The 12,476-nt window shown below is 46.2% G+C and overlaps 1 protein-coding gene across 2 annotated transcripts in view; it reads left to right on the top strand.

Annotated features, from left to right (window-relative positions):
• The window catches only part of ADGRD1 (adhesion G protein-coupled receptor D1), a 120,994-nt gene that overhangs the window by 27,547 nt on the left and 80,971 nt on the right, over window positions 1-12,476 (top strand). For both annotated transcript variants that reach the window (XM_003802596.3, XM_023508488.1), the window contains 5 exons: window positions 1,345-1,599; window positions 5,370-5,434; window positions 6,494-6,649; window positions 9,582-9,641; window positions 12,165-12,282. In XM_003802596.3, the coding sequence (XP_003802644.1) occupies window positions 1,345-1,599; window positions 5,370-5,434; window positions 6,494-6,649; window positions 9,582-9,641; window positions 12,165-12,282 (654 nt within the window). The remainder of the gene's footprint in view (window positions 1-1,344; window positions 1,600-5,369; window positions 5,435-6,493; window positions 6,650-9,581; window positions 9,642-12,164; window positions 12,283-12,476) is intronic.

The following is a 12,476-nucleotide window of genomic DNA, read 5'->3' as shown; positions in this document are numbered from 1 at the left end:
GTTTTACAGATTTGAATTTTACATTGAGATCTATAATCCATTTTGAATGAATTGCTGTGACAGATGTAAGGTTTGCACTAGATTCATTTCTTTGGCCACGTGGGTGCTCAGTTGTCCCAGCGCCATTTGTTGACAAGACTGTCTCATCATTCTGCTTGGCTCATTTGCCAAAGACCAGTTGACTGTATTTGTGCTGGTCTATCTCTGGCCTCTCTGTTTGGTTCCCCTGGTCTAGCTGCCTGATTTTTTTTCCCCTAGTACATATGCACCACCCTGTCTTGATTTATAGTAACTCTCAAGGTCAGGCAGTGTCAGTCGTCAGATGTGATTCATTGCCGTCAGCATGGTGTTGGCTCCTCGCCATATAAACTTCAGAACTGACAAATCCTGACTGTCAGTTCTAAAGTTCTAAATAAATTTGTTGATATCCACAAAATAACTTGCTGGGATGTTGATTGGAATTGTGTTGAATATGTAGATCAGTTTGGAAGGAACTGACAACTTGACAATATTGAGTCCTCCCAGCCATGAACATGGGATATCTCTCCATTTATTTAGCTCTGGCTTCATTTTTTTCATCAGAGTTTTATAGTTTTCCTCATATAGATATTACACGTGTTTACATGTTTTACTAGATTTGCAACTAAGTATTTATTTTCCTGTTTTTTTTGAGTGCTAGTGTAAATGATAATTTTTTTAAATTTTAAAGTACATTTGCTCGTGCTGGTATACAGAAAAGTCCTTGACTTTTGCGTATTAACCTTCTACCTGGAAATCTTGCTATAATCATTTATTAGTTTCAGGAAATTTTCTTATTATTGTTGATTATTTAGGGTTTTCTACATAGGAAATCATGTCATCTATAAATAAAGTTTGATTGCATCCTTCCTAATTGTATACTTTTGGGGGGCCTTATTGCATTAGTTAGAACTTGCAGTACAACGTTGAAAAGGAGTGGTGAGAGGGGACCTTCTTGCCTAGCTCCTGACCATGTTGTTTTTTTCATCTGGGTTCTGGTCTGACTGGCTGCTGCTTGTGTCCCCCCCTCACCCTCCGGCCTTTGTAAAAAGCATTTCATCACCTTTGCTTGTAGGCATTGAAATTTGTGAGTCCTGTGTTAGAATAACAAGGGGTCTCCTTGTTGGATTATGGGGATGGGGATAAAGGGCAATTTCTTTCCTGTGCTCTGAAGGGCCAAGAAAAGTCAGATCTGTGTTAGACCCAGGCTAGGACTCACTGAAGTTCACAGTGGCTGATTGGAGAAAGAGGAATGTGCTGAGAAAATATGTGCCTGGGAAGCCTGTTGCCGTGGGGCTCAGGATGGGAATCTTCCCTCTTTTCCAGGTCCCTACTGGACTCACGTCCTATTTACATGGAAGTCCAAGGAAGGCCTGAAAGTCTACGTCAATGGGACCCTGAGCACCTCTGACCCAAGTGGAAAAGTGTCTCATGCCTACGGGGACTCTGATGTCAACCTGGTGATAGGGTCTCAGCAGGACCAGACCAAGCGCTATGAGAATGGGGCTTTCGATGAGTTCATCATTTGGGAGCGGGCCCTGACCCCAGACGAGATCGCCATGTACTTCACAGCTGCCGTTGGTCAGTGAGCACGAGGGTCTGGGGCAGGTGCGGTGTCTGTCCCTGGGGTCCTCTTTGTGTCTTCCTCCCCTTCCTCGCATTTCCCTTCTTCTCCCTCCTGAGACCACAGTCAGTGTGCAGGCATGAGACTTGTTCTTGGTACTTCTTAGAACGCCTGTTCCTGGAGGCAGAGGAGGCTAGTAAGGTACCAGAGGCACCCTGAGGCCAATGTTCTTCTGATGGTCATCACCAGGTTTCACGTGACAGGTGATGATAGAAGGTTTTGGAGAGCAATCGATCCAGTGCTTGCCGTGTGCCTTCCGGGGCCGTGCCCTTTGAGGGGTCCCTGGAGAGCCCCCAGGATTCCTCTTCCTGCTCTGCACAGGGTGGCTGTTCAGGGCAGAAGTCCGTGGGCAGGTGGACCTGGGTTCAAATCTTCCCTATGCCCTGATGAGCCGTGGGACTTTAGAATTTTTTTTTTTTTTTTAAAGCATGGAGGTAAAATTCACAAAACACAAATGTAACCATTTAGAAGTGAATGGTTCAGTGGCATCAAGTCCATTCTCAATGTTGTACAACCACCACCTTTATCTAGGTCCAACCCCCCTCAAAGAAATCCCATGCCCAGTAAGCAGTTCTGCCCCCGCTCTCCCCCAGCAACCACTGACCCCTCGACCTCAATGGATTTACCCATTCTGGAGATTTCATATAAATGGCATCATATAATGTGTGATCTTTTTTTCTTAATATCTCAAGTCACCTTTTTTTCTTTGTAAAATGGATAAAAATAATATGACACCTTCTCCTGAGGAGTGTTGTGAAGAAAAAATACGAAATGATAAGCAATGCCATCAGTGCAATGCCTGGCACATGGCGAGTTTTCAATAGGTCTTAGCCCTTTTTATTTTTACTTTCACTTTTTTTTTTCAAGACAGAGTCTCTGTCACCAAGATGGGAATGCAGTGGTGTCATCACAACTCACTGCAGCCTCTAACCCCTAGCTTAAGTAATCCTCTTGCCTCAGCCTCCTGAGTAGCTGGGACTATAGGTGCACTACCACATCTACCTAAATTTTCTTTTCTGTTTTTTGTAGAGATAGGGTCTCACTATGCTGGTCTTGAACTCTTGGCCTCAAGAAATTCTCTTGCCTTAGCCTCCCAGAGTGCTGGGCTTACAGGCCTGAGTCCCTGTGCCTGGCCTATTTTTAAAATCAATATTTATTTTCCTTCTACTATTGCATTCTCATTTTGCCTACAAATGAATGCAGTTTATTATGTCCACATAAAATAATGTGTCAGTAAACAATAGCCACCAGGTAGGCATCTTGCATACCTTAGGCTGGCTGGTGGCAGAAGCCTAAGCTGGGAGGTGAAAGCCCTGGGCTCTTGCCCAGCAGACCCTGCTGAGGTTCTGACAATAAATCCCTCAGTTGTGAGGACTCTATTGATGATCTGTGAGAGAGCTGAGCTCAAAATAACCCATCTTGCACAATGAGCACTGCAGGGAGGATTTGTTTCAGAACCAGTGTGGTCCAGGTACTCAGATGACATCAACAGGAATCTGTATTCAACCCTGCCTTCCTTCCTGTCAGCCTCCTTATGGTGCCAAAGTGGCTGGCACCCCTCCAGGGTTGCACCCTCAGCCCCCAGCAGTCTTGGCAGAAGAAAGGATGCTTCTCTCTCCTGTTGCTGCTTCACTAAGGCTGGGCAGGACTCATCTGGGTTCACATCAATCCGCGTGTCTTCCAGGGGTCAACTACTGTGGCAGGGTATATAGAATATGACAATTGGCTTAGGCCTGGGTCAGAGTCCACCCTTGAAAGAACAATGAAGTCAGCTTCATCTGAAACACACAGAGGAGAGGTCCTCCCACAAAGGACGACTGGGGTGCTGATCTTGGAAGAAGGAGCAGGCTCTGTGCAGGCAGGACCTACAAATGCCCACTGTGGCCTTGGACACTGTCTCCTGGCTCCTACCCAGAGAAATGGAATTTGCCCCCTTTGACAGAAGTGACATAAGGACAAAATACATTGTCCTTTGGAAGGAAAAAAAAGATAATCAATCTACAACATTTTGTTGCCTAGGATTGAGAGTTGCCACTTTGAAATCAAGATATCACTTGCATTTGTGTTATGAAAAACCTCACATGAATCCTGCCTTCCTAGTAGTCTACTATTTTAATGATATGGGGAAGAGGTGTCTTTATTTCTGGGCCTTGTAGGCAGCACAGCAACCCTCCACCAGGACATCTCTGGCCCTCCACACTTGCGGGGGGTAATGCCCACTTCTTTGAGGGATTCAGAGGAGATGCTCTACGAATGCTTACATCTCTCAGAGTGCATGCCCTGCACCATTCCTGAACCAGGCTGGGTCCATTGGAATTCCTTGTCACCTGGTGATTTGATTCTGAAGATAGGGCGTAGGAGGGATAACACTGGTGGTCCCCCTCAAATGCCCTGGGTGGGGCCTGACATGCAGTGTATGAGCCATGGGCTCAGGAGTAGACAGGACCTATTCTTCATGTAAAAATCTATCTGCACTTGGGGCTGCACTGGGGCTACAGGCGTCCCAAGGGGCATTTCTCTGAGGTACCTGTCCTGAGGGTACGCTCATTTCTAACCCCATGCGCCAAAGTAGGCACCATCTTCTGAGCCACCTGTCCAGACAGGGCCAGGCCCACCTGTCCCCACCCTGGGACGGACAGCAGATGCTTCTGTGAACAGAGGACCTTAGAAGGCTGCCTTCAGAGCCTCAGGATGTAGGACCGAGATGGCCAAGGAACCAGCTGTCTCCTCTCCATTTCGGTCTCACATGGGCATCACTGATTGGGGGGGGCACCTGGTGTCCTCACTGCTCTTCCCTTTGTCGTGACGTGAGTTAAGTGTGAGTTTGATGTGGCTCCTCCGGAACTCACTCACAGAGGAGCGAATGTCACTCTGACTTGGACAGCTGTCCCAGCAGCATCATGCCTCCTGCACTCTCCAGCCAGACGCCCAGCCCCACCCAAACCCCAGGGCCTAGTCCCTGCCAGAGCCAGCAAGGTGAAGATGTCACCTCCTCAGCTCATCCCTTAGCGACCTTGAGAGATGTCCCATAAATGAAGTGGCACATCTAGTTAAGTCTGTGTGCTTGTCAGGAGATGGTAGGGTTAGAAATCAGCGGTGGGGAACAGGCAGAGAACAGGCTGAGACGAGCAAAGCACAGCTCAGCCTTTGGTCTGGACATCTTCATTACCAGTGATTATTCATTACACGCCCCATGGGGCGTGAGAGGAGGGGATGATAGACTCCTCAGGGTGGCAGAGCTCGGAGAGATGTTTATTGAGGTCTCTTCTCACTTTGTGTGTCTCAGAGGAAAGCACTCCCAGTCCCCTGTGTCTCCCCCCACCCCACCTCACTCCACCCCACCTCACCCCCATCCCTACCCCCCTGCTCTGCGTTTTATCTCTAACTGGTCTGGGTGCAATAGAAATCTATTTTCTTTGGTTCTTTATTTGAAATCAGTAATACCTTGAATAAAATCGTCTTTTTAAATAATGACTCGCATGAAGGGTGTTCAAAAGCAATTTAGAATATAAATGGAAAAATAATTTGACCCAGGAAAATCCATACAGTCTACCCATTAAGCTGATATATTGGCCCTCTTCCCCGCCAGCGATGTCCCTGCTCAACACATTTTCAGGGTCTCTTCCATGTCCTGAAATGGTAAACTTTTGAATAGGAACAGGTCTGCCTTGGGTGAGAAAAGGTGGCCGTGCTTTAGTCCTTATTTAAGCATTATTTTTCTCTCCAGGAAAGCATGTGTTGTTGTTGTCGACGCTGCCAAGCCTCATTGTGACACCCACAGCAAACACCGCGGTGAGCAGATGCGTTTTCCTTGGCTTCCTGCTGCCCCCAGTTGATGTCTTTTTGCTTTGACAGTTTGCCAAGAGGGATGAAATTCCACTCCCTGGGCTGGGCACGCTCCTGTTGGCAGGGTAACTGGGAGAGATGATTATGAAAAGGAAGACAACTTTGATACTAATTCGTGGCTAAGTGTGATGATGGAGGAGAAGCCCTTTCCTTCCTGTCACCAGCAACCTCAGGTGCCTAAAAGGAGTAGATGAGATTCTTACAGCGGCTGAAGGCTCAGGTCGCCTCCCAGGCAGGGGGCTCAGTGAGTGGGGAGTGGAGGGACCTCTGCTTGTGCCCTTCCCTTCTGACTTTGGGGAAAACGATCAATTCCTATAGAAAATGTTACCCTCTGGAATTAGTATTTGGAATCACAGAGCTTTCCTTTTCTGAGAACTTTAAGGTAATAGTGTGTGTGGACTCAGAACCGTCTGCCTGGGCTCAGTTCTATCTGTTTTGAATCCTGGTCCCACCACTTATCTTTGGGTGGAGCCCTCTGTGCTTAGCTCTGTCCGTCAGTTGATTACTTCATGAGGTTGTCCTGAGGTCGGAATGGTTAGCAAATGCCAAACAGTCTCAAAAGTGCCAGGTACATAGGAGGTTCTGTATTGTGATTTTATTTTATTTATTTTTGAGGCAGGATCTTGTTCTGTCACCTGGGCTAGGGTACAGTGGTGTCATCATAGTTCACAGCAACCTCAAACTCCTGTGCTCAAGCCATCCTCTTACCTCAGCCTCTTGAGCAGCTAGGACTATAGGCACCTGCCACAAAGCTGGCTAATTTTACTATTTTAGCAGAGATGGGGTCTCACTCTTTTAGGATGGTCTTAAATTCCTGAGCTTAAGCAATTCTCCCACCTCAGCTTCCCAAGGTGCTGGGATTACAAGCCTGAGCCACTGCATCTGGATGGTATCATTATTATCATTGTATGAAAAGTGTTTGGCCCAGAGTGGGACACTCAGAACTTCTGTGGAGTACTTTGGGTTTGGTTCTTAGCAGCAACTTACGTGGCTGACCTCTTTCAGGTGCCCACAGACGCCTACCATCCCATCATAACCAACCTGACAGAAGAGAGAAAAAACTTCCAAAGCCCCGGAATTGTGCTGAATTACCTTCAAAACATGTCCCTCAACTTACCCAATAAGGCCCTCTCGGAGGAAACAGCCCTGAACCTCACCAAGGTAAAGTCGTGTGAAGTCTGTGCTGAGGCTGTGAGTCCCAGCCCATATGCGCGTTCTGTTTGACCTCTATAGAGTTTAAAAGTCAGGAATTTTTATCTGAAGTTTGGATTCCAGGCTTCTTCTGGGCAACTGGAGGGTTTGTCCCTGGCCGGCTCTGCACAGCCTTGCAGTGCCTCCCTCGGGGCCCTGCGACTTCACTGTGTTTGCCCAGCACCCAGCAGAGGCCTGGGCAGTGCTGTATCCTTTACAGGATATCCCTTTTGGGACACAGAAATCAGTGCAGGTCTACATAGGAGACCTCCTACCCAAGCTCTGTGTCTCCCTCTCCCTGCTGCTCCCCGCTCTCCATCAGCTAGAGCTGAGTCAGGAGTCAGTTCTGGGGCTTTCCAGGCAGGTCAGACAAGGCAGGTGGGTGCAGGGAAGGTGCAGCAATAGGGAGGGGCAGAGACTGTGGCAACCCAATTCCATTCAGCTTGTGTGAGGGGAGCCACCGCCACCCAAGACCTCTGCATCTTGACCATGAGAGTTACCTCTTCTGATTTTGCAGGGAAAGGCCTATGCCTGTGTTTTTTAAATGGAAAATCTCCCAGTTTAAAAAAGTGGGTAGCGAAATGAAATATAAATGTTTTTTGAGACGGTCTCACTTTGTCCTCTGTAGAGCGAAGTGAGGTCATAGCTCACAGCAACCTCAAACTCAGAGTGCTAGAGTGCAACCTCAACCTCAGCACTAGAGTGCCATAGGGTCATAGCTCACAGCAATCTCTTGCCTCAGCCTCCTAAGTAGCTGGCACTACAAGTGTCTGCCTCAATGCCTGGCTATTTTTAGAGACAGGGTCTTGCTCAGGCTCGTCTCAAACTTGTGAGCTCAAGTGATCTACCCGCCTCAGGCTCCCAGAGTGCTGGGATTACAGGTGTGAGCCATGGTGCCTGGCCCCAGCAAAATGAAATTTAAAAAAGAATTACGTGCAGACCAAATAAAAGCCATCTGCAAGGCAGAGCTAGCTCAGTGGGCTTCAGATTGAGGCCTCTGGTGTGGACCTCGACTCTCAGTGCCCTGGAATGAATTATGCAGATTTACCTCAAACTCCAGTGATCTCTGATTTGATAAAAGCCCCTGGCATGTGCCAGACAATTCTCATGGGTTCTGGCTTCTCGCCCTAAGCACAAGGGGCCATCCTGCGCTGTGCTGTGAAGTGGCTGTCAACCACTTGTGTCTCACCCAAATGGAGATGTGCAGGGAGTGTGAGGCACACACTGGGGTCTTAAAGCTTCTGCAGAGAAGACTGTGAACTATCTCATTAGTAATTTCATATGGATTACGTGCCAGAGTGATAACAGGTTTATTGAGCTAAGTAAAATATATTATTAAAATTAATTTCACCTGTCTTCTGTTTGCTTTTTCAATATGGCTACTGGAAAATTTAAAATTATAAATGTGTCCATATTATATTTTCATGTGAGAGAACTGTTCTGGGTCAGGAGTCAGCAAACCATGGCCCTTGGGCCAATCTGGCCCATTGCCCGCTTTTGTAAATAATGTTTTATTAATTTATCCTCCTTCATTTCTGTATTGTCTGTGGCTGCCTCGGTGTTCCTCTGGCAGAGTGGAGTGTGACCCAGCTGGGTGGCCTGTACAGCCTAAAGGCTTTTTACTATGTGACTCTTTAAGAAAATGTTTGCAGACCCTGCTCTAGCCCAATAGGGATGATGATTGTTTTTCATATTGTGAAGTTGTAAGGCCTTGCACTTAGGGTCTTAATATATATTTATCAAATAAAGATACATGAAAGAGTGAGGAGTTTTTGATGATTTATTCTCTAAGCCTTTTGTGTTTACAAGTGTGAGAAGAACATGAGCATTCTAGAGATAGAAGTTTGCTGGAAATATGGGCTATTTAGATCAACTTCTCAGTTGAATTCTGGTCCCTGTAGTAGGAGACAGTTAAACGCCTACATGAGTAATGTAAGTAGTGAAACAGATCAGGTGTGAGGCGGTAAGGAGTGGTGGGGACCTCAGTGAGCTGGGGAATACAGGCCTTCTAAGGGGGCAGCTGCTGCTCAGCTCAGGTCAATTATGATTTTGTGGGAATGTGGGCTAGGCCGTGTCCAAATGTCTGCGTTTTTTCAAAAGAAGCAGGAAATTCACATATTTTCATTTAGATCTTCTACTTGGAAAATGTTGGAAATTAATTTCATTATTTTTAGAATGGTAATGAGCCAACCAAATTTTTTTTTTCTTTTCTTTTGAGACAGAGTCTCACTATGTCACCTTGGTAGACTGTGATGGTCTCACAGCTCACAGCAACCTCAAATTCTTTGGGCTTAAGGGATTCTCTTGCCTCAGTCTCCTGAGTAGCTGGGACCACAGGTGCCTGCCACATGCCTGGATATTTTTTGGTTGCAGTTATCGTTGTTGTTTAGCAGTCCTGGGCTGGGCTCGAACCCACCAACCCAGTATGTGGCTGGCGCTCTACTCACTGAGCTATGGGTACTGAGCCCCAGACATGGTTTTAAGGTGACTTGACCAAAGAGCCCTGAAGACTCTCTGCTTTACAATTGGCACAGGTGTTTCAGCATCAGCTTGGCATACTCAGTGGGCCATGTTTTTTTTCATTCTCCACCCATTCATCCATCCAACAGGCATTTACTGAGGGCCTATTGTGTTCCCAGGTGCTGTGCTTATGGCTAATGCCATAACCCTGCATTGTCCCTTCTGGCATCTCAGTGCTTGTCACTGACTTTACAAATCAAATAACTCCATCAAAGGGCTTTGTAAAATGTAACCGGATACACTAACATGAGCTGTTTTTGTTTACTGATGTGCTCAAAACTGAGTCGGCAGTTGATAGAGACACCTTGGGGAATGTGAGGAAGGTCTTCAGACTTGAGGCACAAGAATATATGCTAAGCAGTGTCATTTTGTCCCCCTTTAGACTTTCTTAAAAGCCGCAGGAGAGGTTCTTCTACTGCCCAGTTGGAACGATGTGTCAGAGGTAAGAGAAAAGAACATTCTGATCTTTAAAAACATATGTACCTTGGGGACCATTTTGTCTTCCTAGAAGTGGCATAATATGGCCCAATTCACATCTATAAAAGGGTTGGTGCATCTCAGTTCTGACATCTGGGACATTAGGGCCCATTTTGACAGGATATGCAGCTGATTCAAAATGTCTTGTCTTCTCTCTGGCTTGGGAATTGCGTGAGTACCAGTAATGTGTTACTGTCCTCAGCACTGAAGAAGAAAATGATTTTTTTTTTCATGAGGAATATTTGTCTAGTCTTTATCCCTTTACAGAATGTATTTTTTTTACTAGCATGTCATTCTTGAATGGTAACAAAAAACCACATTTGATGTTTAAAGATCATTGAAGCAGAACAGGTGACAACATGTACTTCATGATTAAAGTGTGAAAGAAAGTTTCTATTCTTCCCTGTGGCCAAAATAATTAGAAAGGAGAATGGAATAATTTTTTCTTTGTTTCTAAATATAACTTTACTAATTTTACTTATTTAAAAAATAAAACAAATAAATAGTTGTGAAGAAGTCAGAAAATTCAGATAATAGAAAACATATAAAGTAAATGCCTGAAATCCCAAGACTCAGAGATTATTGTTAACATTCTTGTCTTATTATGTTTGTTACAATTTAATTTTCAATTCACACACATATACATTCTGCAAAAATATTTTATATCCAGTTTTACCTATTTTTCCTGAATTGCGTTGAGAATATTTTCTAATGATGTCAAATATTTGTCTATAACACTGTTTTAGTCAGGACAGGCTTGGTTCTTCTGCAGTAACAAATATGCCTCAGCAGCTCAGTAGTAATTTACTTCTCACTGTGCAAAGTCCTGTGTGGGTAAAAGGAGCCTCTTCCCTGCCCATAGGCCCAGAGCGCTCTCCATCTAATTCTGCCTTTTTAACACATGGCTTCCAAGGTTGAGGGCAGGAGCAGAGATGGGTGAGGAGGACCCTTGATTGCCTTGACCCAGAAGGGCCCAACCACACCAGCGTGATATTAAAGGGCTCATCTCTGTAACCTGTATAAATATTTAAGAAAAGTTTGCCAGTTTGAGACATTCTCTCATTATTAATAAGATTATATTATGGTTTGCATTTGAAGAACATTTTGTTTGAAAAAGTTCAAATGAAATGAGATTAGGTTTAACATTGAAAGGGAGAAAAACTAGGTCAAGAATGTAAGATCTAGAAATGAGTTCTTTTTTAAAAAGTATAATCTCCCAAGGCTCAGATGTCCAGGGGAACTTGACCATGAGTCTACAGCCTGGGAGATGTCTGGGGGACACCCACGAGGCTGCAGCAGACATATTTTGTGCATTGTTTTTTTCTTTTTTTGACTCTTTTGCCCTGGGTGGAGTGCTGAGGTGTCATAGTTCACAGCAACCTCAAACTCCTGGGCTCAGCAATCCTCTTGCCTCAGCCTCCTAAGTAGTTAGTACTACAAGTGTCTGCCACCGTGCCTTGCCTTTTTTTTTTTAGTAAAGATGGGGTCTTGCTCTTGCTCAGGCTGGTCTCAAATTCCTCAGCTCAAGCAATCCATCCACTTTGATCTTCCAAAATACTAAGATTACAGGCATGAGCCACTGTGCCTGGCTTTGCACATTATTTTAAATTAAGTTTTTCTGAATGTGAAATACACAAATCTGTTACAAAATATGAATAAGCAGGGAACTATTCAGACTTAGGCAGGCTCTAATACACATTAAAGAAAATGTATGAATTAGCTGCTACCCAGCAAAATCAAATGCCAGAAACACAGACTTCCTGGGGTTTAAACTGTCCTGTGCCAGGGGCCTGAAAGATTTTCAAAACTGGCCACAGAACCTTATTTCCAGCTCATCAGGCTCTCACGAGCATGGGTTTGTGAGGGATGATGACAGAGCCTCCTCTGAGAGGCAGGGTGGGGAGGTGTGGGAGAGGGCTGAGATCGGTGCATTCAGGGGTGTGTATCTGAAGAGGAGGGACAGGTGGCCCTAGGCTACCAGGATGGAGCTGTCTTCTAAGGACAGCATGCACAGGATCCTTTCTGTCCAGGGCTCAAATGGGAGCAGGGGGCACTGGCAAGAGAAGGGAGGCACTGGGCTAGCCAAGGACACCAGAGATGATATGGGGAATGGGCTGGAACTGCTAGTGTTCTTATCCCAGAGGGGACCCACAGGCAGTGAGGCCCTTCCTCAGGAAGCACTCAGGGCCCAGGGGCAGGTTGAGGACTTACTAAAGGATCCTTGTGAATCAGGGCGGAGCTCAGGCCAGGAAACCCTGACCATTGTGTCTATGTGCAGAAATGCATGAGCCTGTGGCCTAGGTGGCTGGTCCACCTTGACTTGTGTCCACACTCCATGAGCTCAGGTGTGTGGTCTCCTCCCGGTCTGTGAAACAGGGCAGGAGTGTGACTTCCCCATCCCATAGGGCTATGATGAGGCAGCTGGAATCTGTGTGATGGCTGAGTGTGGTAGGTTTTCCTGGCCCCCTCACGCCTGTGTTTCTTCCAGGATGGCAGCATGGTGCTGGGCTTGGTCAATACCATCGATACCGTCATGGGCCACATAGCTTCCAACCTGCAGGCCAGCGAGCCCCAAGTCATCATTGAGGGATCTTCCTCCATGGCAGGTAGTGGTCAGTGGCATGTGGATGGGGTGGGAGTGCCAGCTATGGGGTTCTGCAGGGAGGGGCCTCACCAGCCCCGTAACCTGTGCAGAGCCACATTTGGTTGGAGTCAGGGCAGGCATCCTGGGCCACGATGTATACATGGGGCCATATAAATATCTCACAGTGCCTCAGTCTTCCACAGTGTCTGTGGGATG

Source organism: Otolemur garnettii, unplaced genomic scaffold, assembly GCF_000181295.1.
Source record: "Otolemur garnettii isolate 467f Iridium unplaced genomic scaffold, OtoGar3 scaffold00250, whole genome shotgun sequence".
Taxonomy (NCBI): Eukaryota; Metazoa; Chordata; class Mammalia; order Primates; family Galagidae; genus Otolemur; species Otolemur garnettii.
Note: the sequence above shows the minus strand (reverse complement) of the source record. Positions and strands in the feature narration are given on the sequence as shown.